At 34.5% G+C, this 26,985-nt stretch overlaps 1 protein-coding gene across 3 annotated transcripts in view; it reads right to left on the reverse strand.

Moving 5' to 3' along the window:
- The window catches only part of EYS (eyes shut homolog), an 860,563-nt gene that overhangs the window by 722,210 nt on the left and 111,368 nt on the right, over window positions 1-26,985 (reverse strand). For 2 of the 3 annotated variants that reach the window (XM_048297572.1, XM_048297571.1), the window contains exons 4-5: window positions 4,895-5,088; window positions 2,917-3,044 (exon numbers count right to left, since the gene is read on the reverse strand). In XM_048297572.1, coding sequence (XP_048153529.1) covers window positions 2,917-3,044; window positions 4,895-5,088 — 322 coding nt within the window. Of the gene's footprint in view, window positions 1-2,916; window positions 3,045-4,616; window positions 4,849-4,894; window positions 5,089-26,985 lie in introns of those variants that run through there. The other variant, XM_048297573.1, reaches the window with a different exon arrangement.

Below are 26,985 nucleotides of genomic sequence, written 5' to 3' on the forward strand. Positions count from 1 at the left end.
GTATGATACCAAGATTGAAAGGATGGAATTAGGATACAAGATAGTCATACATCATAACTGAAGTGGAGAAAATTAAATTGATTCTGTTTGTTACATGTTTAGAATGGAAAACAACTGCTTTCCCAAAGAAGGAAGGATGCACTGATAAGAAGCCGAGATTGTGTAGGATATAAGGATATAGGATATATGGATAGGCATAAGGATATATATATGTAGGATATATGCTTAGGCATATGGAGAACAACATAATATAGAGGGAAGCAAAATAAACTGTAACGAAGTAAAACGGTCAATTCAGCTATTATTTGAACTTGTATATGCATCTGACCTAAACACCATTACACTTATTTATGATATTAAAATGCTCTAAAAGCGTAGTAGTATTACATGTAATGTTACACCAAATGCAGTATGAAACACATGGAGTTTATTGTGGAGTGACTAGACAGAGCTATTACATACAGTATTTGACTACGATTACCAAAAATGAATCAAATCTTCTCTTAAAACATTGATGAGCATCTACAAATCTCCCAAATTAAGGCAACATTGTTAATGGTAGATTTCATTTGGCTAAAGTGAATTAAAACATGAATCACAGGCAGAAAGCGTCCAAGTCTGTGACTTTAGAAAACTGAAACTGTCTAACCACTGTTCTTACAGGTCTTCTGAAATCCTGTTAGTCAAGTAGCTAATGCAGGACATGACTTTAAAAAGAAAATTTTTAATCCTTAAAATAGTAAAGCCTGCTAACTGTTGGGCCTCTCTATCAGTCAACACCTCCTCTGCACTTCAGCACTCTGGCAAGACTGCAGCTCTCACAAACAAAACTACTGAATGTGATCTCCTTGTGAAAAATATGTAACTCATACTTCCTCAAAATGCTTTCTCTCACCTAAATGCCTCCTTTCAAGTACAGAGGCATAAATATACCCAGAATTTATATTTATTAACTATTTCAGATTAAGTGGTGGACAATTGAGTTTAATTACACAAAAAAATGAGGACATTATTTTTTGTTTATTATTAACAATCATAAAAATTATTGCAATCATTAAGTGAAGCCTTTTGGGACTGAAAGGCAAAACTAAGGCTGAATACTGGAGATTTTCAATAAGCAATTGGACAGGGTACTAGATAATCTTGTCTAAACTCCCTTTCTCTTGAAAGGTTGGACCAGGAGATACTTCAAGGTCTCTTCCAACTTGGGCTGTTCATCAAGTCTCTGTATATTTATTATGTTCTAATATTCTGTGATTGTATTGTAACCCTCTACCTCTGTACAACAAAAACTGTGAACTTGTGTAAGATGTGTCATGTAACCCGCCCTGGATATTTCTCTCTGGAAGATATGAGTCACATTCTGGAGTTCTCCTCCTTCATCAAGAATGTCTGGTGTGCAAATTGGTTGCTAGAGTAAACTGTGGATTGAACATTATTCACAGTGTTCTCTCTAGGTTGTTTGTTCCCTTTTAGGGCATTCTTAGTGCTAATGAGTTTATAACCCACTGCAATGTAAAATGGGTTCTTAATTGCCCATTTTTACATTCTGTTATATTGATCTAAATAATTACTTCCATGCTTATTCTCATATAATATTATCAAAGGAAAGACAGTTAAACTACAATGTCTTCCCACTGACATTTTTATTAAACAATTTCTATGGTACAATGAGGGTCATGATACAGACCATTTCTACCAATACTTTGTGGAATTATAGATTATTCAATATGAATAACAGGGCCAGGAATTTTTTTTTTTTTTTTTTTTTTTTTTTTTTTTGGTTTGGGTTTTGTTAATAAAGGCGATCTACATCTGGATATTAATTGTTTATGTTATGCATATTTTTAAATGTAAACTTCAACACATTGTTTTATACTAATACATGTATATTGTGTGAAAGACTGGTTATATAATAATAAATTATTAGCTTATATCTCGGTTTAAAGAACTGGAAAATGAACTGTTGTTCTGGACTATACATATCTATATGGGAAGACCTAACTGTATATGAGCTTGCATATGTGTGTTTATATGTATATCTGTATGTAGGAGTGAATAAGAATGAAACTTAGGATTTTCTTCTTTGGGAAAATTGTAAACAGTTCTACTTATATTTTAATTTCAAGTGTTCTTAATTGAATCTCTGCTGATGCACTGTAACTTTGTGCTCTATACTTCTGTTATATTTTTTGCAGATTCTAAACTCTTCATAGTATGTTGTCAGGCTTTTGTGTATCACAGCTTTCAATTATCTGCTTTTATGAATATCCTAAAATTTGAAAATTGTTTACTTCAGTAATGCTTATCAGAACTTACTCAGGCAGCAAGATAAAAGCCAAGCAAAGGGGAACAGGATAAATTGTACTCCTTACTGACATAGAAAATAAAAATCTTAAAATCTATATAAACATGAAATTAAATTATACATTGGATCAATTCTGGTATTTTCAAATGGATAATTTTTAGTGTGGCCTTTCTCAATAAAACAGTTTTCTATATGCTGCTTGAAGGATCAATTTAAAGTCTACTAATGCCTGTCTGTGAACTAGAAATTCAATAGGTTGTCTTATCTTTTCAGAAAAAACATAAACTTCATACACCCTGAAAGGGAGTGGCACCTGTAGTATAACTGTCTCAACTGTCATCAATGCTTTAAAATTTATAGATTTTATTTTATAACATTAATAATTAAACAATTTATAGCCCTTCAATTCCTTAAATCTTTTTGTATCGCTCCCAGAGTTTACACGAAGCCTAACAGAGTAAAGCACAAAAGATAAATACATTTTTTTTAAAAAAAGTTTATAGTTTTCTGTGTTCTCTGTGAATGATGATGTCTTTTCTTTCTGCAATCTGCAGGATATCATCAAGTGAACCAACAAAGTACTGAAATACATTAATTTCCAATCTTACCGGCAGTTATAGTTTTGCTGCTGAGTTATGCAAGTTGCATTATTTAAGCAAGGCAGTAATTCACATGGATTCAGTATTCTCTCACAGAACTTGCCAGTAAATACTGGCATACAGATACATGACACATCCTATAGAAGAGAGGGATATTGGAAATAATTATTTGTTGTACGCAAGACAATACAAAATTTAGTAGTTTTAGTGTTTACATCCATTACTAGAGAGGCCCTAACTAGGACAACTTTTCACAAAGACAGCAAAAAAAGCAGTTCTAGTCTCAGATAGATTACAAACTTGATTTAGGACAAGTAGAACAGGCCTTCCAGCACAGATTATACTAGACTTGAGTTTGCTAACTGGAAATATACCAGCTTTAAAATTGGCAGTTTTGTGATCTCGTAACTGAATCAAGAAGGAGTTTTATAATTAATTTAGGGTTTTTTCCTCATTTCTGATTTTGTTCCAATGTAATGTTTGCATCTGTTAAGCAGTAACAATACACAAGGTACATGAGACACCAAACGGTGGCACTAACTAGAGGAAGAAAGATCATGAGTATCCTTTTTCTCCTTAAATATAAAGCACAGAATCTATGCTTCTCTTTAACAGTGAAAGACATCTGTCAGTTCTTGCAATCTAATTTGAACAGTAAGAAAAATAAATTATTTTACAAACTAAAATATTTCTTGGAGGTGACACTCCCACCCTTATTTTTCTATGCTCATCATGGGCCTTTTGAAGTCAGAAAGTAAAGGAAACGGTAAAGGGGTTTGTTCCCCTAATGAAATAAGAAGTGCTTAGGTGTTTCTTTTGAATTGGTCTTAAAGGTATAATCAGGAAACTCCAACTCCTATTGAGAGTTTTCTATACATGTGAAATAAACTACTGCATCTCTTTGTCTACTGCACAAAATAGTATGTGCTAGTATATCCAGTAGACAAAATATTTAGACAGGATACATAACTTAGAAATCTATCAATTTATTCAGCAATTTAGATGTCTCTGGTTTTCTCTGTGTATGAGTATGTATCACCGGTGTGTGATAACTAAGCTTTTGAACTCTTCTTTTACTGTTTTGATTCTGTATAATCACTGCTATTTGCAATAGTAATGCTAATGAAAGAACATCAACAATTTATTTTGACATAATACCAGTTATGACTTTATTATCAAAACTTTGTGAGTCTGCATGAATTTATTCTATTTTACAAAAAAAAAAAAGAAAGAAAAAAAAGGGAATTAAAAAACTTATAACGCATGAAAAGCAAGAACAAGATAATCACTAGTTAATAAAGATCACATGATGCCTCATGTTTATATCAGATGATTTTATGAGGGAGAGGAAAAAAGAAATAAAATAACATGGGTAGCTCCTTATGTGGTCACCAAGCAACTGGCATGAAATGGGGAATTTAGGAGTTTTTATAATAAAAATATTATAAACAGGACACATTTAGACAATGCTATGCTTCTTCATGAAGCATGCAAAGCTACTTAAAACATTTACATTAGTATTAAATGTTCTGACACTTTCATGTAACAGATCCTCCTGTAAGGTATGTGAAGGCATATGGATGATAGGAAGGTGATTAGAAACAGACAACATGGCTTCACAAAGGGTAAATTATGTCTGACTAATAGTGGCTTTCAATGATGTAGTAATTGCGTTGATAGATAAGGGAAAAGCAACTGATAACACTTACCTTGACTTCTGTAAGACCTCTGACATCATCCCATGCATCATCATTTTTGCTAAATTGGTGAGAGAGGGGGAAAGTTGTAAATGCCCCATCCCTTGAAGTGTTCAAGGTCAGGTAGGATGGAACTTTCAGCAACCTGGTCTAGCATAAGGCATCCCTGCCCACTGCAGAGAAGTTGGAAATAGATGACACTTGAAGGTTCCTTCCAGCCCAAATCATTCTATGATGCTGTAATTCTATGATTCTCTGTTCAAATAGGGATTTCTAACATTTATACTTACATTTGGCAAATCGATACATGTACCTCTGTTCTGACATGGCCTTGAAGAACATTCATTGATGTCAATTTCACAGTTGTTACCAAGGAAACCAGAAGGGCAATTGCAAACATATCCAGACTGGTTATACTGGCATATACCTCCATTCAGGCATGGCTGAGAGGCACAAGGATCACCAGCTTCCTCACAAAATGGACCTAAAAAAGAAATAAACATTAAAAATTACAGTGTTGGAGTGAAGCTTGATATGTTCTTTGACATTGCTTTCTTACTATGTTGTGTTTCCCGGTAATTTCTCTCACTTTTTTTTTTTTATTATTTTATTTTGTTGAGGGATTGAGAGGCTTTTATAAATTGTGCTTTTCTAAAATGGTTTACACTATGAAGCTCCAATTACTGACTTGGACATCTGTAAGCGATCACCATTTATAAAGCAAAGAACTTAACATATTCCTGTATGCTTTGTTTGTTTTAGTGAATTAACGTGGTAGGAATCCCTGGGAGTGACTAACCTGATCTGTAACGAAGGAAAGATGTGACTACAGTGAGATGCTGAACAGTCACTGAATATCTCTCAGCAGTTATTACTAAGGGAAGCTAAATCCAGTGGACTCCCAGACCAGGAGGGTTCTTCTCATTCCTATTTACAGATACAGCCAGTACTGAACCTGAAAGTGCTCTCAGTAAGCAAACACACACACACACACACTACAAACACGCTGTCCATGTGAATCAACCTGAAGAACAGTGTCTTTTCCCTTAGATAAACACGAACAGCAGTCACATGAGCGTAAACATCAATGATGGCTCAAATTTTTTCCTCATCTCTGGCTAGCTAGTATTGAAGCTCAACAATGAACATACACACACCCTCATTTTCTAGATACAAAGATAAACCCTCATTTGTGAATCCCTCAGGAATCAGCATAGATTTTAAGTCTGTCTGATATCGGTATCCAGATCCTGAACCTCTTGCGGACTTGCTGTCTCAAAGCTTGGGTTGTTCCAGGTCTGGATGTCACTCTGGTTGCTGGCTAGTCTAGTTTAAATGTCTCTCACTACCCACTTGGAGAGGTGTTAATACAGAAGTAGCAAAGAAAAGAGACTGTTTACTAGGCTCTGTTGGCCTTGCAAGAAAATAATCTGTAAAATTTCCCCAAATCACCCTCCTTTATTACCTTTGAAATTTCCATATCTCTCACAAAATTCTCCCTTTACTCTCTGTGAAATTCAGTGCTTGTTCATGGTGGTCTGTGCAATGTTTGTCAGCCACTTGCCCTGTTATTTGTCGAACTCAGTAATTTCTCACATTATATCCAATAGCTTCCCATGTTCTCCTAAATTCTTGTAACCCTAGGCAGGACTTTACTAATCTGCCAGCATACCCTAACATTTATGAACTGCATAAGTATTTTCAACAATTAACTCTTTTTAATACTGTGATGTCAAAGAATTATAGCAGCTAAGAATTTATTTTCATTTACTTCTGGAAAATTATGTATCAAATATGCTTTTTGCATACACTGTACTTTGGTGCTCTGATTCAAACCACCTCCCTAATATATACTTAGAAATTACATCAGAAGATTTTTTTAGCAATTTGCTGTAGCAATAAAATAGCTTCATAATAAATCCCTTCTGAAGTAGTAATATGTATTGATTCAACATTTTGTTAGACACTTGGATACACTGACTTAAAAATAGACATTCATAAAAGAATAAATTATACTTTACAAAAAGACATATAATTTTGAAATGGTAAACGGAATACTTCTAACTCAAATTGTAAACTGCAGGATAAACATAACTAATTAATTATAAGCCACTTAACATATAAGTATATGAACCTCTAATAATTTAATTATGAATAGACTAGCTATTTAAAGCAATTGTAAGTATGTGGAACAACATTTACTAGAAGATTGAAATATCACATTCTGTCTCTATTATGTACCAGAACAGCTGATACGACAAGCACTATACAAGAAAATCCCATCAGCTGAAAAAGGGTCAAAACACATTTTCCTTTCTATCATTCAGTTCAGTAGAAATAGTTATTCCAATAAGCCAAAATGAATTGGATCTATCTTTTATGACAGATTATTCACTTCTCCTTAGCATCAGAGGACATTCAAAGAATCTATCAAAAATTTTTTTGCTATCCCTCATCACCATAGTAACCAAATCACAGTATATTGGAACTTCCAGATGTTAGGTCTTGCTCATAGGAAAAGCTAAGGAGGCCATATCTCAGAACAAGGCCATCAATCTGTATTAGTGCATATAGAAGAGAATGTTTGCAACATGAAGTGAGGGGGATTGGTCAATTCTTTCTTATTAGTCAATTACTATCTAGCAGTCCTGTTCTACTTTGGTGTAGCACTGTACCCCAGCAGTACTCATAGATGAGGTTATATAATGCTTACCCTATTTTTTCTCCATTATTAGTCACATTTGACAAGAATGGGTGTTCCTGTCCCATCCACATTTATAATCAGGAGAAGGAAAATGAGCAAAACAGTGACCCCACTTGCTCTACCCAAAGGAAAGCCAGAGACTGTTGTCTCAGTAGCTGAATGGAATAATGAGTTTTTCCTGCCATTGCTTCTACCCCTGAATCCATTCACTCCTTCACATTTTTTGTGCCACCATTACCAAGTATTTATTAGCTTTTTGTTAAAAAAAGGCTCTCAATGGGATTATTAGAACAAGGAAAGACTAAATGAACAAAATAGGACAGAACAATGAAGGCCAGTGGGGAAAACCAGATGAAAGAGTTGCCTTTGTTAATGTTATGTGCATTTGTATCTAAATGAGGAGAAGGGTATTGTTCTGCCAAAAAAAAAAAAGTGATAGTGCAACAGTCTTTTAAGAGAAGGCTAAAGTAGCTAGAATAGGAATAGAGAAAAGTCTGAGAGAGGATAAGGAAATATTATCAATCACACCATGAGAAATTCATCAAGGAAAAATGCAAGTTTCAAGGATGGCAAAAAAAAAAAAAAAAAAAAAAAGCATATTTAACTTATTACCCTTTTCTCCTTGGCCTCTCTTTGCAAAGGGAGCAAAATAATTTTTCTGTTGTTAATTTGGAAATAAAACAGTGCATTTGCTGGAAATTGGTATCCAATTACCTAAGTAGGTGGAGGAGTATTAACTTAAATGAAGATACTGACTCATGGTCTAAAACACAAGTCACATCTACCAATGTCTTTTAGAAAGAATTCAGTCTTGAGCTGGAATTTTTCCATTAATTATGTCTTTGATATTCCTCTACTTATAATTCACCGTATTCAGCATCTTATGTGAAAAGCGAGAGCAGCATTCTTTCACCTGAACATCCATGCCTGATGAATTTGACAAATCAAGTCAATAAATGGAATTCTGGAGAATTAGTGGTTTGAGATTTTTATTCTATCGTTCCCAAACCTGATGTCACACTCAATCTATTTGCTAAATAAGATTAAAATGTGACTTGATTACAGCTCTTGGATGGGGAAAATACTAAGCACTAAAGGGACCATTAATTCAGAGAGAAGCCTGTAAGAAAAGCAAATGACTGAATAGAGAAGCAGAAGAATATAATGTGAGAAGCACCTCACACAGTTTTACCAATGAGATATCTTTACCTGACTACCATGAAAGAGTTGAATTCTATGGTTGCTGATGTCTTCACATCAATGTGTTTTGAAAAAAACTACATACAAGACTTAACTATATAGAAGAGGACACATGCAATACAACCAGATTTGGTCAGAAGGGACGAATGACTGGTCCTCTAAACTTGCAAATATATTTATCTACTTTGAGTAAAGATGAATACAAACCCTTTTAAAGGTTGTGCAAATCAGGAATTATTTTGAAATTCTTATTTTAAAATGTACATATTTTTGTCATTATCAGTGCCTCTTGTTCCAATACGTTTAAATAAATACTTAAATTCGTATCCACACTAACATTTACTGACCACTTGAATGTTGTGGTTAGAAGCAAAGTAAAGAGGGAATAGGATAAAAATAGATCTTTGTAATCTGATATCAAATGCAAGCCCCAGAAAGAAGACAATGTTTAAGAAATGAACAGTGCACCTGGGATCAGCACATCAGTCCAACTAACACATGCATATTTGAAATGTTTGTACATCTTCTGAAGACCTGAGACTTAAATTGAAAAAATAAAAAAAAAAAAAGCAAGGCAAATTGTCATAACTGCATAGATTTGATACATAATCTTTTTTTTTCACTTTGATATCAATAAAAACATGGTATAGGCATAGTATGTGCCCTAGATGCTGTGCATTTCTGTTGCCAACAATTTCAACAGAAGTAATTTTTTCCTCAGTCAGACCCAAAAGAGACATTTGCTGAAAATATTGAAGCCCCATTAGTGCTCACTGATGAATAATCAGCTACTCAAAGCTTATTCAAATTCTCAGGAAGATAAATGCAGAAACCATGTTCTAATGGGAGATGGTTAATTCTGGAAACTTCAGTATGAAAAAAAATAGTTATCAGCTTGATTGAATACCCTGATTAAAGAGGAAATTCCAAGAAATTAAAAACATCATCAGTAGGATCAGTTCACCTTCGTCTTTCAATATAATGAATTCTTGTTTGGTTTACTTCAATAAAATAAAAATTGTGGCAGTTTAAAAAGCAGGAATAGATGAGTAAAGATTATCTGATAGACCAATATGAAAGCTAATGAATTTTAGTTTAAGGAACTGAAACTTATTTCCAGCATTTTCTGTTTTTACACATGAAAAGAACAAAACCCTTCACCAAACCAAGAATAAAACCCTTCACCAAACCAAAACAAATGCCAGAAGAACCCCAGCTCTTCCTTGTTCTATTTAACTGTACCCTGTCTAGTCTTCCTTTCTATGGTTTCACTGCCTTGTTATAATGATAACCCATTTAAGGAAAAGAACATTCCTGAAACCATTGATAAACATCACTCAGTTTGTTAAGATACCACATAGTGACATTTACATAAATATCTGAGGTTACTGATTAAAAAAAGAAAAACTACTGGTAAGTAGTTTCTATTTTTAATTGCAGCATTTCTGGACTTCACATTTATGCAAACATTTCTCTCCCCAAGCAGCAAAATATGTTAAAAATCATATTAGCTACTACATTTCAATATGATATAAAAGTCTCATTTTGTTGTTCCTCCAATGAAAAGTCAGTGTTTTCTAGAGCAGTTATGCATACAGCAGAGTAGACTGGTTCAGGAAACAACATAAGTTACATTCAATTATTTGTACTTGTGTCAGAATAGAGCAATAATATTTCAGGGTTAGGATAAAAAATGAAGTATTTAGTGGGAGAGAGATTTATTTTCAGCATAAATGAAGCAAGTGACTGCCACTTGATACAACCAAGGACCAGGATACACAATAGGCAGTAAACAGAATAAAGGCTCAGTATGAAGACAATTATGAAAATTTAATTGTTTAAACTATTGTTAATATTTTAATATGTTCAATTTCACATCTAGAATTATAGAAACCCACACAATATCTGTCTTATATATCATTAATATGTATTATGCAACAGAACCCTTGTTATCTTAAAACTAATTATTAAACACCTCTTTTAATTTGAGGAACATCAGATTTCAGTTGATTCAGTTATGAAAAAATTTCTATGATTAACTAATCCCTATCTTTATAAGCTCCTTAACAATTTATTAAAATTAGTCCAGTCCAGTCCACTCCTTTTTTTTTACCTTCATGAGCTTCATCAGATATCCTTCCTTTTAAATGTAAAACTGAAAAGTGTTTTAAAAAGTTGTCTCTGTAAAATGATTTTAATTTTTCTGTTTAAACACATCACTGAATCACAAGTTCTTGTCTTATTTATCTAGATCCTGAAATACATCAATATTTCTATCAGTGCACTAAAATCGTTAATCTTTTAAATACTAATACAGTATTTGCGTCTTCATATACATTTCTAATCATAACTAATGAATGATACCTTGTTTTTCCTGTATATGAAGTTTCAGTAAAGTATGAATCAAAATTAAATCTACTTCAGGTACTGTGAATCTGGGTCTTTTATGGAGTACAAATCTCCATGAAAGATTACAAGGGTTATAATTTTAATTTTAGACCAAATAGGCATCATCAAAGCTCACTCATGTGTTTTACAGAAAAGCTCCAATCAGCATACTTGAAAATAGACATTTTAGAAGTAAATGAATGAGAAGAACATTAGCTTCCATCAGAGAGGCCTATTAGAGAAAAATTACAGTACTGCTGGAAAAACTAATCAGGAATCCTTGCAAACTTTTAGTTTTACCTCTTATCTTGGCTAACCACAGTGTTCAAAAAATAGTGTAAGCTAACAGAACTGGGCTGATCCTGAGCTGATGCCACCCTGGATACTGCTATGGCAGTGTGCATACGCTGTCCTTGCTTCTGGAAGGCTGTTATTCCTTGGAGCAACAGCAGGGCATTACCCTAAGAGATCATATACTATTCCTTGCCTAAAATCACTTCCTAGTGCCTGTTTGTTGCAGAAAGGGATGTTCAAAATGCTACTGGGGGCATCAGGATAATAGCCATAATGTTCAGATTGACAGTTGTGACTTTTGTCAAGAACACCAATGCTGCCCACTCACAAAATGTTTAAAATGGTCTTTCTCTTTGCAGCCAGATGATGGTGTTCACCACACAGAAGAAAACCTGAGTGTGTCTGTTAACAATGAATTCACTAATACTTCATGGGTTTTACTACAGTAAAAATGATATGATTTCTTTCCAAACATCTTTTGGAAAGGTGGTTTTAGAAATGTAATGATTAAACAGTCTTTTCTCTGAGGCAAGTTTCCTTAGAATGTATTAATTCAATTCCTCAACTGCTCATCAAGTGATAAGACCTTGTCCATATTCAAATTTAAAGCATGTTCCTGATGACTCACATACTTTTGTGAGAAGCTCAATACTTCTGAATTTTGAAAAATTACACCTCTTAGAGATGAGGTCTCGCCTGGGATTCATGGACTAGCATTGTGCATGAGGTTTCTCAACATGGTTTCTAAAGGTATGAATGGGAAACACACTTCTGATTAAAATCCTAAGTGAAAACAGATCAAGTCAATATACTAAGCAGGACAGACATTTTCTTAATTAAAATTAAAAAGTCAATGTGATTCCAAACTACAATAGGTTGATAAATAAAAATTTTAGAAAGTAGAGTACATATGCCAACCATATTTTCTTTTAAATTATTGTTAAATCTGTGATAACAGGTTTACTTTGCATAATAATTTGTTCTGAGTGCCTTCTTGACACACTTTTTTGGGGGAAGTGATATAAGTTATATTTGTTGCATTATTCTTAATTCTTAATTATTCTTAATATAATAATTTGTTCTGAGTGCCTTCTTGACACACTTTTTTGGGGGAAGTGATATAGGTTATATTTGTTGTATTATTCTTATTCAAAATTGCTGTTTTCCATTCTTTTGGCAATAATATTTTCAAGAATTCCTCTGACAATAGGATAAATTAAAGATGAAATATTTTATATATTGACAGCGGGCAGTTCAGTTAGTTATGTGAATCCAGGAGGAAGAGTCTTAAATAAATCAGCCACTGGAAAGTTGGTACTCTTTTATTTCTCTGCTAATATACTTTTCTAGAACAGATGACAGGTGATTAACTTTCTCCTCTCTCCTTAGTGTTACCACAGCCAGCTGAGTGATGATGAAAGGTATGTATGGGCTTAAAAATCATGTGGTTTCATAAGAATACTCAAACACTTTCCTTCATAACAATTTATATAATGTGTGGCTTGGTCTTTTCTCTTGTTTGTAGTCAAACCTGTGTGAGAAGACAAAAAAAGATTGTATAAACATGTACCAAGCCACTTACAACTTTGTACATTGCCTCTAAATAAAAAATATACACCTATGGGCAAATGCAGCTCACTGCATTATACACAGCTGCAAATATTGAACTTAAAAATATTGACAAATTTTCACTACTTTCAAATTTTCAGATGGGAATATACAGTTAATTAAACCCTTTAATTCCCTCAAACAGCTTGAACCTTTGGAATTCGTATGAATTCTTATTCCCTTAACAAAATTATTTTCAAAATCAGTTTCAGGGATGTGAATAACTGAAGCCTGTGATTCATTTGTCTCCCTAGTTTCACAGTTAGTTATTAATTATTGTTAAAGATTATATATCTTCTTTTTCTAATCTGTGGTAGTGTGGAAGCAGGTATACAATTACTCAAGAAGAAAGAAATTGACATAGGGAATAGTCCTATCAAAAGATAACTTATTTTTCAAGTTTTGACAGAGGAGTCTATTCAAGATATATACATTTACTTTTGTTTTGTCCTCAGAAATCACAACTCTAAATGACAAGAACCTGCTGTTACAGTGAAAGAGGATTTTGGCTGAGATGAATTCCTACTAAATTGCTTAACAATATTCAGAAACATGACTGTAGGCTTGAGACAACTACTGAAGATCTGGGAAACAGATCTTCAGGAGATATAGCCACTTGAAATTCAATAACTGAGGTAAGGGTTGAAAAGAAACATAAATGATAGGAATATATTCTGGGAAGGTATGCCCTTAGGCAACTGCAGAGTCTGGGGACGTGTGCTAAATAAGGGGAAGCCTGAGACAGCAGCGGGGATTGAGTATATTGAAGAGAAAGAGGACAGGCAGGGTAATATAGAAAGTGAGAGCAAAAGAAGGCTTGAATCTCAGGATTAGAAAAGTGCATCACAGTAACACAGAAGCAGTAGGATGGGCTAAGTAGTTACCATTAGACCTGTTTTGATACCTTCTGTATCCTAGGAGGGAGAGAAAAAAAATGTTGAGGATAGTAGTTTTAAATAAAAACAGTTTATAACCTATATGTTGTTGGTGAGGAAAATATGTTGTTGTTTTATCTTATTTTGATATTGCTGATTTTTTTATCCTAACTACAAAATCTTAAGCAAATTGATTGCCAAAAGGTCTCAAGGGGGCTTAGTTGGGTTAATGTCTAAAATGGAGGCTGGTCCAATGGATAAAATGTGTGGTATGTTGCCAAGGGACCACATGACATCATCTCATAATCCAGATTTATCTTCTAGGTTATGCATTAATTTATTGTAAATAATTATTCTTGAGAAGAAAGCAAATCCCTAGGAGTACTTTTGGAAGAAAATCAGAAAAAACAACATAAGTATTAATTAGAATCAACTAAGTTTTGTACATCTGTACATTCTATTAGAATTGTGACAAAAAACAAAAGGTCTGCTTACTGTTCGGCTTGTAACATTATTAGACTCTGAGAACCAGCAGAATATTATACCACTTGCAAGAAAACCAACCTTTGAACATTCAAAGACATACTCAGAACGGTAACTTTTAGCCTCCAATGACCTTTGGGTACACTTCCATTTCCTGAGGCTAGATTTGACATCCATCAGCATTATTTAATGGGACAAACTGGGTGTATTCAAATCCCTGCATATTGGTCTGAGTACTGCAAGCACCTGCCAATTCTGGAAGCACTGTAGAGGTACAGTGCACTCAGAGCTGGAATAAACGCCAAGGCACTAATGTTGAAAGAAGAGTAGAATGTGAGAGTCTCTCATAAACAGATTAGTCATTCTCAAAAGCTGATAATATCACCATGGGTTTATGGCTCTAACACCATGATGTCATTTAAAGAAATGAAGGCCTGGTACGGTAAGAGACCTTGAAAATTGCCGACACAGCATGCAGTATATGGAAGTACAGGCATGGAATATCAGGAGGCAAGGCACACTCTAGGCTGTGGAGACCCCACAGCTCCAGTGAGCAGTCAAAGAAATGCAGACCTGGAGGTGAACAAAACTGGCCTTAAGGGCAACAAAAAGAATAGTATCTAACATCCATAAACCCCACCACAGATAGGAAATTCAGGTGTCATTTGGAATTACAGCCAAATGAAGAAAAAGAAAGGTATATAAGGATGTTAGCAAACACATAAATATGATCCTGAGTAGATCCTAGAGCAAGAAATGTAAAACCATCAGCACAAATGTCATATTTTTCCTGAAGAAGGACTACAGATGCTCACAGGAACACCCACCATAACACACCCTGCTGCCAGTGACAGTAAAAGGAGCAGGGTAAGGGTGAGCACAGCATCTTGGAATAGGGTTGGAAACTAAGAAGTGTGTACATATAAGAAGTTTATAAGTATTATTGTTGAAATATTTTCTGCACAGATTAATCTTGAGATTTCAATTACACTGTAATTGTTTGGCCTTATATTTACAGCATTTTTTCCAGAATCCTGTGTTTAAATGTCAATACATAATGATACATAAGGCGTAGCAAGATAATGCCAGGAATATAACAAACCCAAATCTGATGAAATCCAAGGAAAGTGAAAAAAAACTATGAATTTAAACAGAAGACACTTTTTGGGCTAATGAGAAGACCCCTTCAGTAGTAAGAGAAAATTCTACAGAAGACTGTGTTCTCTCTCACCATTTTGGAGATTTGTGCTCTGTAATACATAAAAAAGCAAGCTCATATGACCTAACTCAGCAATTTAAAAACTAGATGTTCACTGTAATCCCTGTTAGAACCAAGAGTTTAAACTGGACACCTTTAGAAGATGGTTCATTGTTGGAACCCTGAGTTCTGAGAATTTCAGCCTTTCAGTGCTGACAGACAGTGATCCTCAGAAGCACACTGCATTTGACCTGAAGCCTTGGGAAAGGCTTCCCAGATTGTGTGATAACACTGAGGTTGTTGCTGTGTAATTAAAAGTTATATCACTGGGTGGAATATGTAGAGATGTAGAAAATTAGGTTTATGGGATATATGTAACAATATGGAGGATATTGGGTGTGGATTTGTTCTTCTTTTCTCCTTCTTCACAAATCTGGGTGTTCTGGTATTGGGTCAAAAAACCCACAGTGTGGATCATGAATAGTTAGTCATTGGATTATAAGTAAAAATGGATTACTTGGCATTCCATAATCGGGTAATTTGAACCTTAAAAGGTCTTGGAAGTTAGAACTCGGGGCCATTTTCACCTTGTTAACTTAGAGGCACACTCTGTGCAGCTGTATTATAGATAAGATATAATAATCAGCTATCTAAGTCCAAAGATAAATTCCCAGTCTCCTGCATCTTAATTTGAACTCTGAGTAAAAGAACTCACAAAACAAAGGCAAAGAAGAAAAAGAAACAATAAAAAGAGAAAATTAATAATGGAAATTAATAACTGGTGCCCATGTGTGAGGACCCAAAGTTCGGAAACAGAGAAAATTAATAGTTCATTCCATCAAAAAAAACATATCTAGGACTGATTATCCATGGGATGCTCGCTTTTCTTCTAACTAAACATGGCAAACTTAAGAAGTATTTCAGGTTAGATACCAAACTCTAGACATCTGATGTTGCATAATATGCAGTCAGTCAATGAAGAATACCTCAAAGTTTGCTACACAAATGGATTCAAGCTAATCAGATAATAGTCTTTACAAGAGATCTCTTCAGAAGCATTCCCATTCTAGCAATCTCCAAAGGCTAATTGATAAAAATAAGTTTTTTGAGTCTGTTGATTTTACTGCCAAAGTGATAAAACATATTTTGAAGTGACTGATTACTGTTTGGAAAAAAGTCCCACATCTCGGAAGAAGAGCAACTTCAAATATGAGGTATTCCTATTCATTTAGGGATTTCATTCACACATATACTAACCAATAAATTTAAATGGACAATGCTTATGCAACCTTCCATTTTTCATATATGGTGGTTTTATTTGCATCTAAGATTTTGATTCATTTTGAAAAATGCCCCTGATTTAAATGATCTAAGTTTGCTTTTATTAAGTTTGAACAATTCAGCAAATAAAAACTTTTATTTTTATTTATATTAAAGGGATTTAAATCTATCAGCAGAACAAAGGAATTCTCAAAGCTTTCTCTAAGGCTTGAAAATCTTTTGAAATAATGAATTTTTTTCATAAATTCACTGGTGGTCATTATCACCTTGTAAAATAAATTTGGCTTTTGTCTATTTAGTAGTCTGTAAATCATGGATACACAGCATGGAATTCCTTTAAATGAAGACAGACAATATGTTACTTAAATGTTTGGAACAATATTGATTCTATACACTGGGTTTTATCCCTACTGGAGATAGTGATATTGTTTGTAAAATTCTGCTTTGTTGCTAATTCCATAAAATAAGCAAATGAATCTTACTAAATTTGAACTGTGTATACCCATCAGCTTTTCAAAGTGAACAAAGAACAACATGCAATTCTTTGTGTTTTCTAGTGTTTGAATTTCATTCATTAATTAAGTAGATTAGCTACTGTGTTCTGTTGACACATGGTATGATGTCAACAAACATTCAGCTACTTTCAAGAGACGTTGTGTCAAACCATCGATTTCTAGACCTTGAAATAAATCATATTATGTTATTTTAGACTGTAGGTCCTATTGTTCTTTGTATTTTAATTAATTATGAAAAATATTCTAATAACCACTGAACTCACACAATTTTGAATTGATTGCCTGCCACAGAGATTTTCTTCCTTCAAAAATTTTAATGAAATATTTTTAGAAATATCTTTGCTTACTTTCTTGCATGTAAATGTTAGAGCTACTTGCTTTCTTTGTGCTCATTCAAGTCAAGGAACTGAAGACTGGAACTACAATAACAGTGAGGAAAGGGTACACTATGTTACCAGAGTACAGCCTTGTACCTCAATTCACACATTAGTCATGTAGTCACCAGTTTCCTTGGATGTTACCTCTGGGTAGGTATGGATCTGAAGGCATTCTGAAGTACAGAGGAGAAATTTGAAGATACTTTTTAGAGTGGGAAGACAAGCCAAGTGAGGGCTGGTCTTGGGAAAGTGATCTTTGATATGATGACAAAGTTTGACTTGCTTCTAGTGCACTGTGGTGGCATCACACGTCCCACAGTATAGTGACCCTAAGGTTTCAGGACCACCATTCACTTCAGTGAATGGGCTGTATTTTCTCAATAAAGCCTACAAACTGTGAAAAGCCATAATTTGTACATAAATGTAAAAGACCCACTTTATATTCAGTGTCTGCTATTCTTAAATAATGCTGCATTTGCTGTGCTTACTTTTAGAAATGTATTCAAAAAGGTAGAAATTACCTATTTACGTATTTACTGAGCAAGAGAGGTTGTGGATAAGACATGAGTGAATATAGCCTTGTTGTCTGGTGCTTAGAGAACTCATATAGCAGCTCTGAAATGCATAATGTGGTCAAGATTCTTTTCCTTTCACAAATAATGATGAGGATTTTGTCCTTTTGTCCAGGGTCCAGAATCAAACATATCTCTTTTCCTCTGTAGTAATAGTTTCCTTGGAAGATGAAGACACTTCAAAGCATCATTGTAAACAAACTCACTTAATGTAACTGTAGATTGCTCTTAATGACACAGAGTTGCCATTTGTTTTATTTTTGAGTTTATTTCTATCTTGAAACTAAAAGTGGTCTATAATCTGTTATTCACACTTAGTTTAAGATAATTTCACCACAGATATCATAGGATGTAAGGGCAGGGACAATAGGAAGTCTGTAGTTCAACCTCTGGCTTGAAGCAAGATGAAGTCAGGCCAGGTTTGTCAGGGCTTCATCTACCCTACTCTTCTAAACCCTGTAAGATGAAGCCTATAATCTCTCTGGGAAACCTGTTCCACTACAGGATATCCCACTGCTTCCTTCCCAACTCTCTTGAGCACTCCCAGACTCCTTGCTGGTGGGGTGGTGCAAGAAGCAGAAAAGGACTTGATGCTGTGCAAGTACTGCTCAGCAGAAACAAAAAAACTGCTCTGTTATCAGCACTGTTTCCAGCACAAATCCAAAACACAGATGCATACCAACCACTATGAGGAAAATTAACTCTACGCCAGCCAAAACTAATACATCTACATTTTATGTAGAGATGGGTGCTAATGGGCCCTGCCATAGGATCAGATTTTGAGCCAGGACTCCTGAAGTCTTGCATTTCCAGTATAAAACTGCAAGAAATACTGAGGGTCTGAAAGGTATCATTTGTAAATGGTAATGGTAAATTCAGATGTGATGTGGAACTGCAACCATTACCACTAAATAGTAAGTTAATTTGGTTTTTATTTATATTACTTAATATCTTGTACTAAGACCTTTATTTTGAGATTTTAAACATATTCATCTTTCTCTGTCAATCCTGAAGAGTAAAGAAATCTGTGCAATGAATTCTAATATCCTTTTTCCATCAATGGTAATTAATCACTACCCTGGAGAGAAAGATTAGTATACTCAATAGTGGTGTTATCAGTCCTGTGACTTTGTGTCTGGAAATATTTCCCAAAGCACAAACTTCTGGTGACATGTCATTATACAAAAAACTTAACTTTAGAAAATAAAGGAAGTTTGTATCATAGGTGAAGAGAGTTCCAAGGGAAAAGGTTAAGTACTTGTTAGATCATTTTTTTACTAGATATAAAATGTCAGTATAAGTTAGTATACATTAAATCATTTTTTAAAGTATGTGAGTAAGCAGCATAAAGGAATGCCATCTGTCTTAACTTTTACTGTCTACTGCAGTATAGATTAGATGGAAGCTGCTGGAGGAAAGGGATAAAACCACTCCTGAGTACAACCAAGTTTGCAGGAATCCAGGCAGAACTTTGAGCAACAAGGTGAGCGTGAAGCAAAGAATTTGTGAGAAACAAAGAAAACAGGGAGCTAAAGCACCATGGCAAAGGGAAGAAAGACATTTTTCCTATGGTCCCACGAAGTAAAGTATAGAAACTGTTTCAAACCAGGGAACTGGATTAACAAAAGAGTTGGGGAAACTGATAGCAACACTGGAGGAAAAGACACAACAAAGGCTTTTTATTTTGATTTTTCTTTGTTATAATGTCTCTTTTAAAAGTTCATGGTTCTCATTATTGTTTTATAAAAAATAGCTTTGGCAATTCAAAGCCCTTCCATACTAGAGTGAAAATGCAGGCAGGTCCAAGTCAAAGCTCTGGTTGTTTGTGTCACTCTTGCTAACACTATTTTTTCCACTTCATAATGAAAACAGATATTATATTCTAGTATAGAATATTATTCAATTACAAATACACTCAGCATAAGTTAGCTAGAACAAAGGGGTTTTGGCTGGTCTGCTAACAAAATGTACTATGCATCCTATTCTTGACTTGAAGGATCAGAAAAACATTTAAAAACAGCAGAATTAAATATCTGATAATATAGAAAACAAAACCAAAAATCTGGTAGCACTAGCGAATGGACAATTCTTCCCGAATACTTTGTTTATAGCTGTTTATCTGATTTTAAAACTACTCATATTTAAGAGTATTAGTTTAGATTAGATATTAGGATGAAATTCCTTACTGTGAAGGATGGTGAGGCGCTGGCAAGGTTGCCCAGAGTAGTCATGATGCTCCATCCCTGGAAATGTCCAGAGCCAGGCTGGATGGGGCTTTGAGCAACCTGATCTAGCGTTCATGGCAGGGGGCTTGGAAATAGGTGCGCTTTAAGGTCCCTTCCAACCCAAACCATTTTATGATTCTATGATTCAGACTGAATGAAACCAAATGCAATCTGAATTAGTGAATTCAGCCTTATTCAATATGCAGTATTATCAGTCAGGCCAGCTCTATTCAATCTGCTACGTTATTTTCCATTGTATGAATTTTTAGAAATTAACTCTGAACTGTAAAAATTAGCTAAATGAATTCTTGAGCTATTTCAGTGCTCCATGATTGTATCACTGTATCTCATGCCACATGACTAGAGGTACATCTCCAATGACACTACTCTTGAAGATGGAACCAAACAGCAAGAAAGTTTCTGAATACTTCTTATTGTCTCACATGTTATTTAATAACTAATGTTATCCTTTTGCTGGTGTTTAGGCTGAGGATGAACTGGGATAGAAAATGGTAGAAGTAGTATGGATTTAAAAACAAGAACTAAAGGAAGTAACAAAATGGCATAGGGGACTCAGAGGTCAGTATGGTGTAGACTACGACTTCTGGATTAAAACTGTGATCTTTATAGAAGGCATATCTTCCTCCTGTGTCTCAAGTCTAGAGTTTATTTGTGTGTGTATTTTGTTGTTATTGTTGCTGCTGTTTGTCTGTTTGGTTTTATTTTCCACTACTATTTTCATTTTTGTTTTAATGATATTTTTCTAATCACAGATAACTTCCTTTCTCTGGACTGCCAGCTAAAGCCTTATCCCTCAGGCACCAAGAACTATTTGCCTGGCAAAGATTGAAGGATGGGTGGTGTGCCCTTCTCCTCAGCAGCCATCTCCAGAGATGAAGCTGGAGCAGGGGAGGCAGCAGCCATGAAACCCAGCTCAGACAAAGGTGAGTCTGAGACTCTGCACTGCTAGGTTAGTACACAGCCTGAAGCCTTCTACTTTTAATAGCAAAAATCACATATTCACTGCACTACACAAGCCTTACAGTCTCTCACAGGTGCAAGAAACTGCCAGCCAGCAGTAGTGTATTTACCCTCTAACTGGCAAAAATAAAAAAGGCAATCAGGTGTATATATACTGAAGAATTTATTGTATCCTCTTTAGAAAGCACTTTAGATTATGCATCAACCTATTGCCTTGCTATCCAAATCTGTATCTTCTTGATTTTATTTATTCTGCTATGGAAAAATTTTCAGTTGTCATTTTATGCAGTGCACTGATTTACAAGATAAAGAATCTTGTAAAGTTTCATCCATCCTCAAAGCCCACATGATCCAATAAGCCAAAAAACTGGGGAGATTGAATCCTTTTACTTCATTCTGACATATTTTCAAATTTTGTCTTCTGTTCTGTCTTCATGTCCTTGATTTTTACTCAATTAAAAACATATTCTGCTTTTTTTTATTCTTATTTTTTCCAGGATAGAGTTATTTTTATTCATAATTGTATATATGAGGCTATGTTTAGGACTTGTGCTGAAAAGAGTGTCAATAACACATCAGGGTTATAGTTATTGCTAAGCAGTGCTCATAGTGTCAAGGCCTTTTCAGGCTGTGCAGAGAAGTTGTGGCTAATCCATTCCTGGAATTGTTCAAGGCGATGTTAGATGAGGCTTTGCGCAACCTGATCTAGTGGGAGTCGTCCCTGTCCATGGCAGAGGGGTTGGAACTAGATGATCTTTAAAGTCTCTTCCAAGCCAAACCATTCTATGATTCTATGATTCTAGTATTCTAAAATTCACACAATGCCCCATCAGTGAAGAGGCTGGAGGTGCACGAGAAGTTGGGAGAGGACACAGAGGGGACTCCAACACACCCAAGGGATATCCCAGACCATATGACATTGTACTCAGCAAGAGCTATGGGGAAGAAGGTACAAGTGGGGGGACATTTCAAGTTACTTCATTTGTTGTCCCAAGTAACTGTAACATGAGGGAGCCCTGTTTTCCTCAAAACAGCTGAACACCTGTCCCCTGATGGCTACTAGTGAATGAACTTGTTTTGCTTTTCCTGAATGCATGTTTTTTTTCTTTTCCTACTGAACTGTCTTTATCTCATCCCATGAGATTTTTCACTTTTACTCGTCCAATTCTTCCTCTACTTTCCACTTGGATGCCCTGTTTCTGGGCTTGATTTCTTGGCTAACTGTTCAGTCATCCTAGTTCCTAGGAAGTTCTTTCCAACACCACTGACTCATGTCTATCTGATGCTTACTCCTCTCCAGCAGTCTTTTTCATAAGTTGCGGAACACTGCCTTTTTCTCCTCTTTGCTACATTGCCATGTGAAGGCTTCTCCCCCAAGTCTGCTCAGTTTTTGATTGTGGAAGAAACAATCTTTTGTTTTTTTTTTTTTTTTAAAGGACCTGTTAATTGAGATTGATAAACAAGAGTGTTTGTTTATGTCACCTACATTTTTTAAGTGCTCTGATGGATGGGTGCCATTATCACATAGTACTCATTTTGTTATTTTAAAATGATGCTACTGGTGTTGGTAACTCTGACTCATTTATAGTCCACTTTCTCTTCAACCTGGCCTTTGATGGCCCTGTTGCATAGTATCATTAAAAATTTGAATATTTGAATACCTTGAATGCTACAAAAATTAAGAAGCTATTGCTGATCTTGCATCTGTCTAAACATGAGATATATTTACTATTAATATTATTTCTATTAATAAACATATGGAAGATGTTTTTTAAAAGAATATTCTCTTTATCTCTCTAAATGTTCTATGCCCATAAGAGAGGTTTGTGTGCATTTGTGTAGAGAGGCTGTAGAGATTCTCTTAAGCAAAGATGTAAAAGTGCTGTAGGTATTGATGCTGTCCCACAACCAAGTATATAAACTGTGAAATCTATTTATGCATTTGCAGGTATATAATTGTGATTAGGGGGTTATACTTATGAACATTTAATAAATTGTGATTTTTTTGACTAGGTAGGTAACATATTGAAACATTTCTACTGTTAATACACTTGACACGTTTTGGGCTCTAGGTTCAAAGTTATATTTGCTTTTCTGTCATCATGATCAGTGTGCTGGAAGGCTTTCAAGGGATTTACATGCTCAGAACACTGTCCTATTATGTTTATAAATCATTATGAACAAAAATTAAAACAAGAACTGAACTCTTTGAAATGTATCAAAATTCCCAGGGTCTCTTTCTCCCTGAAAAGTGATAAAAGATCTCCTGTATTAATGGCTTGTTCAGAACTAGTGGAATTATTCTGAAATGTAAACTAAATAATCAATCAAGAATCATTATCTGACCTGCACTGAACTTTCTGTCTCTTTTGCAGGCAAGACCATCAATGTCTGGGATGGATTCCAAATGAACCATGGGTTAAAAGCCATTTGCAAACTATTTAAACTTCTTTATTTGCAGCTCCCGACATAAGCTACTGTACAGAAATAAAATGTGTAATCATGACTATATAGACCAACAATCTGTCCACATATTAATGGACAAAGCATTCAATTCTAAATTGAAATGGCATGGTAAAAGACCCGAATGTATTACAGTCTTTAATCACACAATGCTTCTTTAACACCATACATTTCTAGAAATAATAAATGTAATTCCTTTCATTTGCATTTATTTGCAGGAACGCTGGTCTTTCTAGTTGTATATGCAATTAGCTTTTTGAACACATAAACTTCAATCAGACTTCTATTCTTCTGAAAGGATGTGAAAAGATTTTTTTTCTAATGACTGACTGCCTGATGTAAAAAGATAAGCAATACTGTTTTCTAAAGGCACAATTCTATATTTTCATGACCTTGATTCATTACTATGTCAACAAAGTTAAAAAGAAGATAGTGCTGAAAGGTGCACTATCTGTTAACTTCAGAGTGATTAATGACAAGACAAGTTATCAGGTATCTCAGAGTTGAGAACCCATTAGCTTGGGAGAAAGCTGAAAAGCCAGGGGGAAGAAATAAGTCATAGTAATAAAAGGAGATGAAGAAGAAATGCAGTTCTCTTGACTACAGATGGATATGGTCTTGTAGCCATACTTAGTGCCTAAAGGAAATTCAAATTACTGCTTATGTTCACTCCAGCTTTATATTCAAAAAAACTACCACAAGTTGACCAGTAAGCATTAAGTACTTAGGTAAGAGAAAAATAACAGATGCCAGAAGCAAACTAAAGAAATTATTCTCTAGAGTGAGTTCATAAAACCAACAAGAGCAGTTCAAATATAGGAAAAAAAAAAATTTAGTAATTTTTCCTCACTAACATAATTACAAAAAGAAACCTAGACTGTATTGAATAGAATTGGAAGTGTACAATGTAATTTAAATCAATAAAACATGTACATAATTTCTTTTTCTTCAGACTCTAGAGTTCTTCAGTCTACTCAATGTACTGTCTTAAAACTGTTACAAATTTGCCTTCTGCAAGGATATCCATCGAAGAAAAGGAAAATATTTAGGATGAATCGATCTCAAGAGGAATTGCATGAAATTTGCTTTACATTTCTAGCTTCTCTTTGTTTGTAATAATCCCCATAATAATAATAAAAAAAAAATTCTTCATACAGCAAAGCTTTTTTTTTATAGGAATGAACTCCATGTATGATTTCTTGTGCTAATACGCACCCACAGAAGTTTCTGTGTTGTACAATAGTTTAACATAGTGTATAAAGGCTTCCTGTGTTTTGAATAAAAATAGCTTCAGGAACAGTTCTGGTTATGTTTCCTTTTTATAAAAAAATAGCAACAAAAAAAACCAATGATATAAGCAAAGCATTCTTTAGTTGTCAAGTGTTGATAAAATGGTTCCTACTAAGTGATACTCTATGAAATTAATTGAGTAAAGACAACCTGCTGGCTTTAAATGCCAATAACAACAGTAAGAAACTGTGAAACTGCAGCTTTTTGTACTGAACACTTATTAAGCTCTTTATTCCTGCAGTGAAATAGATTTCTTTTGGACAAACCAAGTGAAGAGTGCATGCCTATGTTCTCTCTCAACATGCAGTCATGGAACACCTAAGGGTACAGTGATCAGGTCTTTCACATGCAGATCACGGCAGTGGCAAGTCTAAGCAGGGAAGACTCAGTGAGTATGGAGAGGAAGCAGGCACTGCACCTTAGAGCTCATGAAAGCTTCTATATTGATGGCAGGACTTTGGAAAATAAGTGGTCTCTACCAAAACTGTGATAAAATACCCTCTAAACAAATACCCCCTAATCATCAAGGCACTCACACTCTATAATGATTTTGATATTCTATAATTGTCTAACATAAATTTGACATATTTAGACTCAAGCCTCCCCAGTTTGATGTCTTCTCTGCCTGTCTTCATTGGTGTAACTGAGATAATGGAGTTAAATTATATTTATTAACTTCTAATTGAAGTAACATACACCAAGGACATCAGCTTATTTATTTTTTGACACACTACATACACACATGCTACATACCCATGCTAAGTGAAGATACAAGAAATTGGAGCCTCTCTAAATTCCCCCAGAAGTTTGACAGGATATAAATGATGAAGGAAAGTCATGCATATCAGCCAGAAAGAATTCACTCCATGAATTCTTGCAGCAACAGTTATGGGACATCACAATTAATTTTAATAAAACAAAGCTATACCCACTTATTGTAGAGAAGATCATATTAGTTTCACAAAAACTTACTACACAATGAGTGTATATTAGGTCATGACATTTTGCCTTGTTGTTAAAACATATATATTCAGAAATATCTTTATTTAGAAACACAATTATAGTGATCCAATACAACTGGTGGATTTGAGACATAAGTGAGGAACTCAATTGTTTTAAAAAGACAATGATTAATAAATGTATATAATTAAATCCAGTTTAATCTGTGCCAAATAATGAATCACAAAGTAAAAAACTACATTGTAAATGTGAGTAGAGAGTGAGTAGATGTGGTTTGCCTATTTTGGTTTTTATTCATAAAACTAAATAAATGCTAAAGCCTTTTGTTCCTCTTGCCCAATAAAGCCATGATTATCTAGGAGCTGCAATTCAGTAGATTCAAAACATTTATTGCATTTCTAAATGTGTACTCATTTACAGAATGCTGTTTGACTTGGGGTTTTCAATTTTTGTAAATGATCACTGAAGTAAATCCATAAAATTATGTTGGTCACACTGGAAAATGAGTCTGATCCAAATGAGAGTCTGTAATTACAAATTATTGAAATTTGTTGGGGACAGCTTTTTGCTAGGGATGGGTTTCAAAATACTACAGAAAAATAGGATGAAATCCAGTGAAATGTGCAGAGTCTACAATTAGATAAGAATACTCATCTATGCAATAACTGACTAAATAACAGTATTTAGAAATTAGTTTCATGCATTTAAAACTTAACAATCAAAATGTGAATCAGTAATTTTTTTTGCCATTGCAAAAATTATTTGTTTAAATGGAAATACTTTCCTTATAAATAAAAAAGAAAGTATTTTCTGTAACCCATGACATGCATTTTCCTCTACGTTTTTTCCTTTAGGTATAGATTCTAATTTGGGGGTCATCGAATCATAGAATCTTAATTGGAAGGCTTTGGGTTGCCAAGCTGAAGGAAGAAAACCAACAATATGTGACTACTGACAAATCCATTCT

This window comes from Corvus hawaiiensis, chromosome 3 (genome assembly GCF_020740725.1).
Source record: "Corvus hawaiiensis isolate bCorHaw1 chromosome 3, bCorHaw1.pri.cur, whole genome shotgun sequence".
Taxonomy (NCBI): domain Eukaryota; kingdom Metazoa; phylum Chordata; class Aves; order Passeriformes; family Corvidae; genus Corvus; species Corvus hawaiiensis.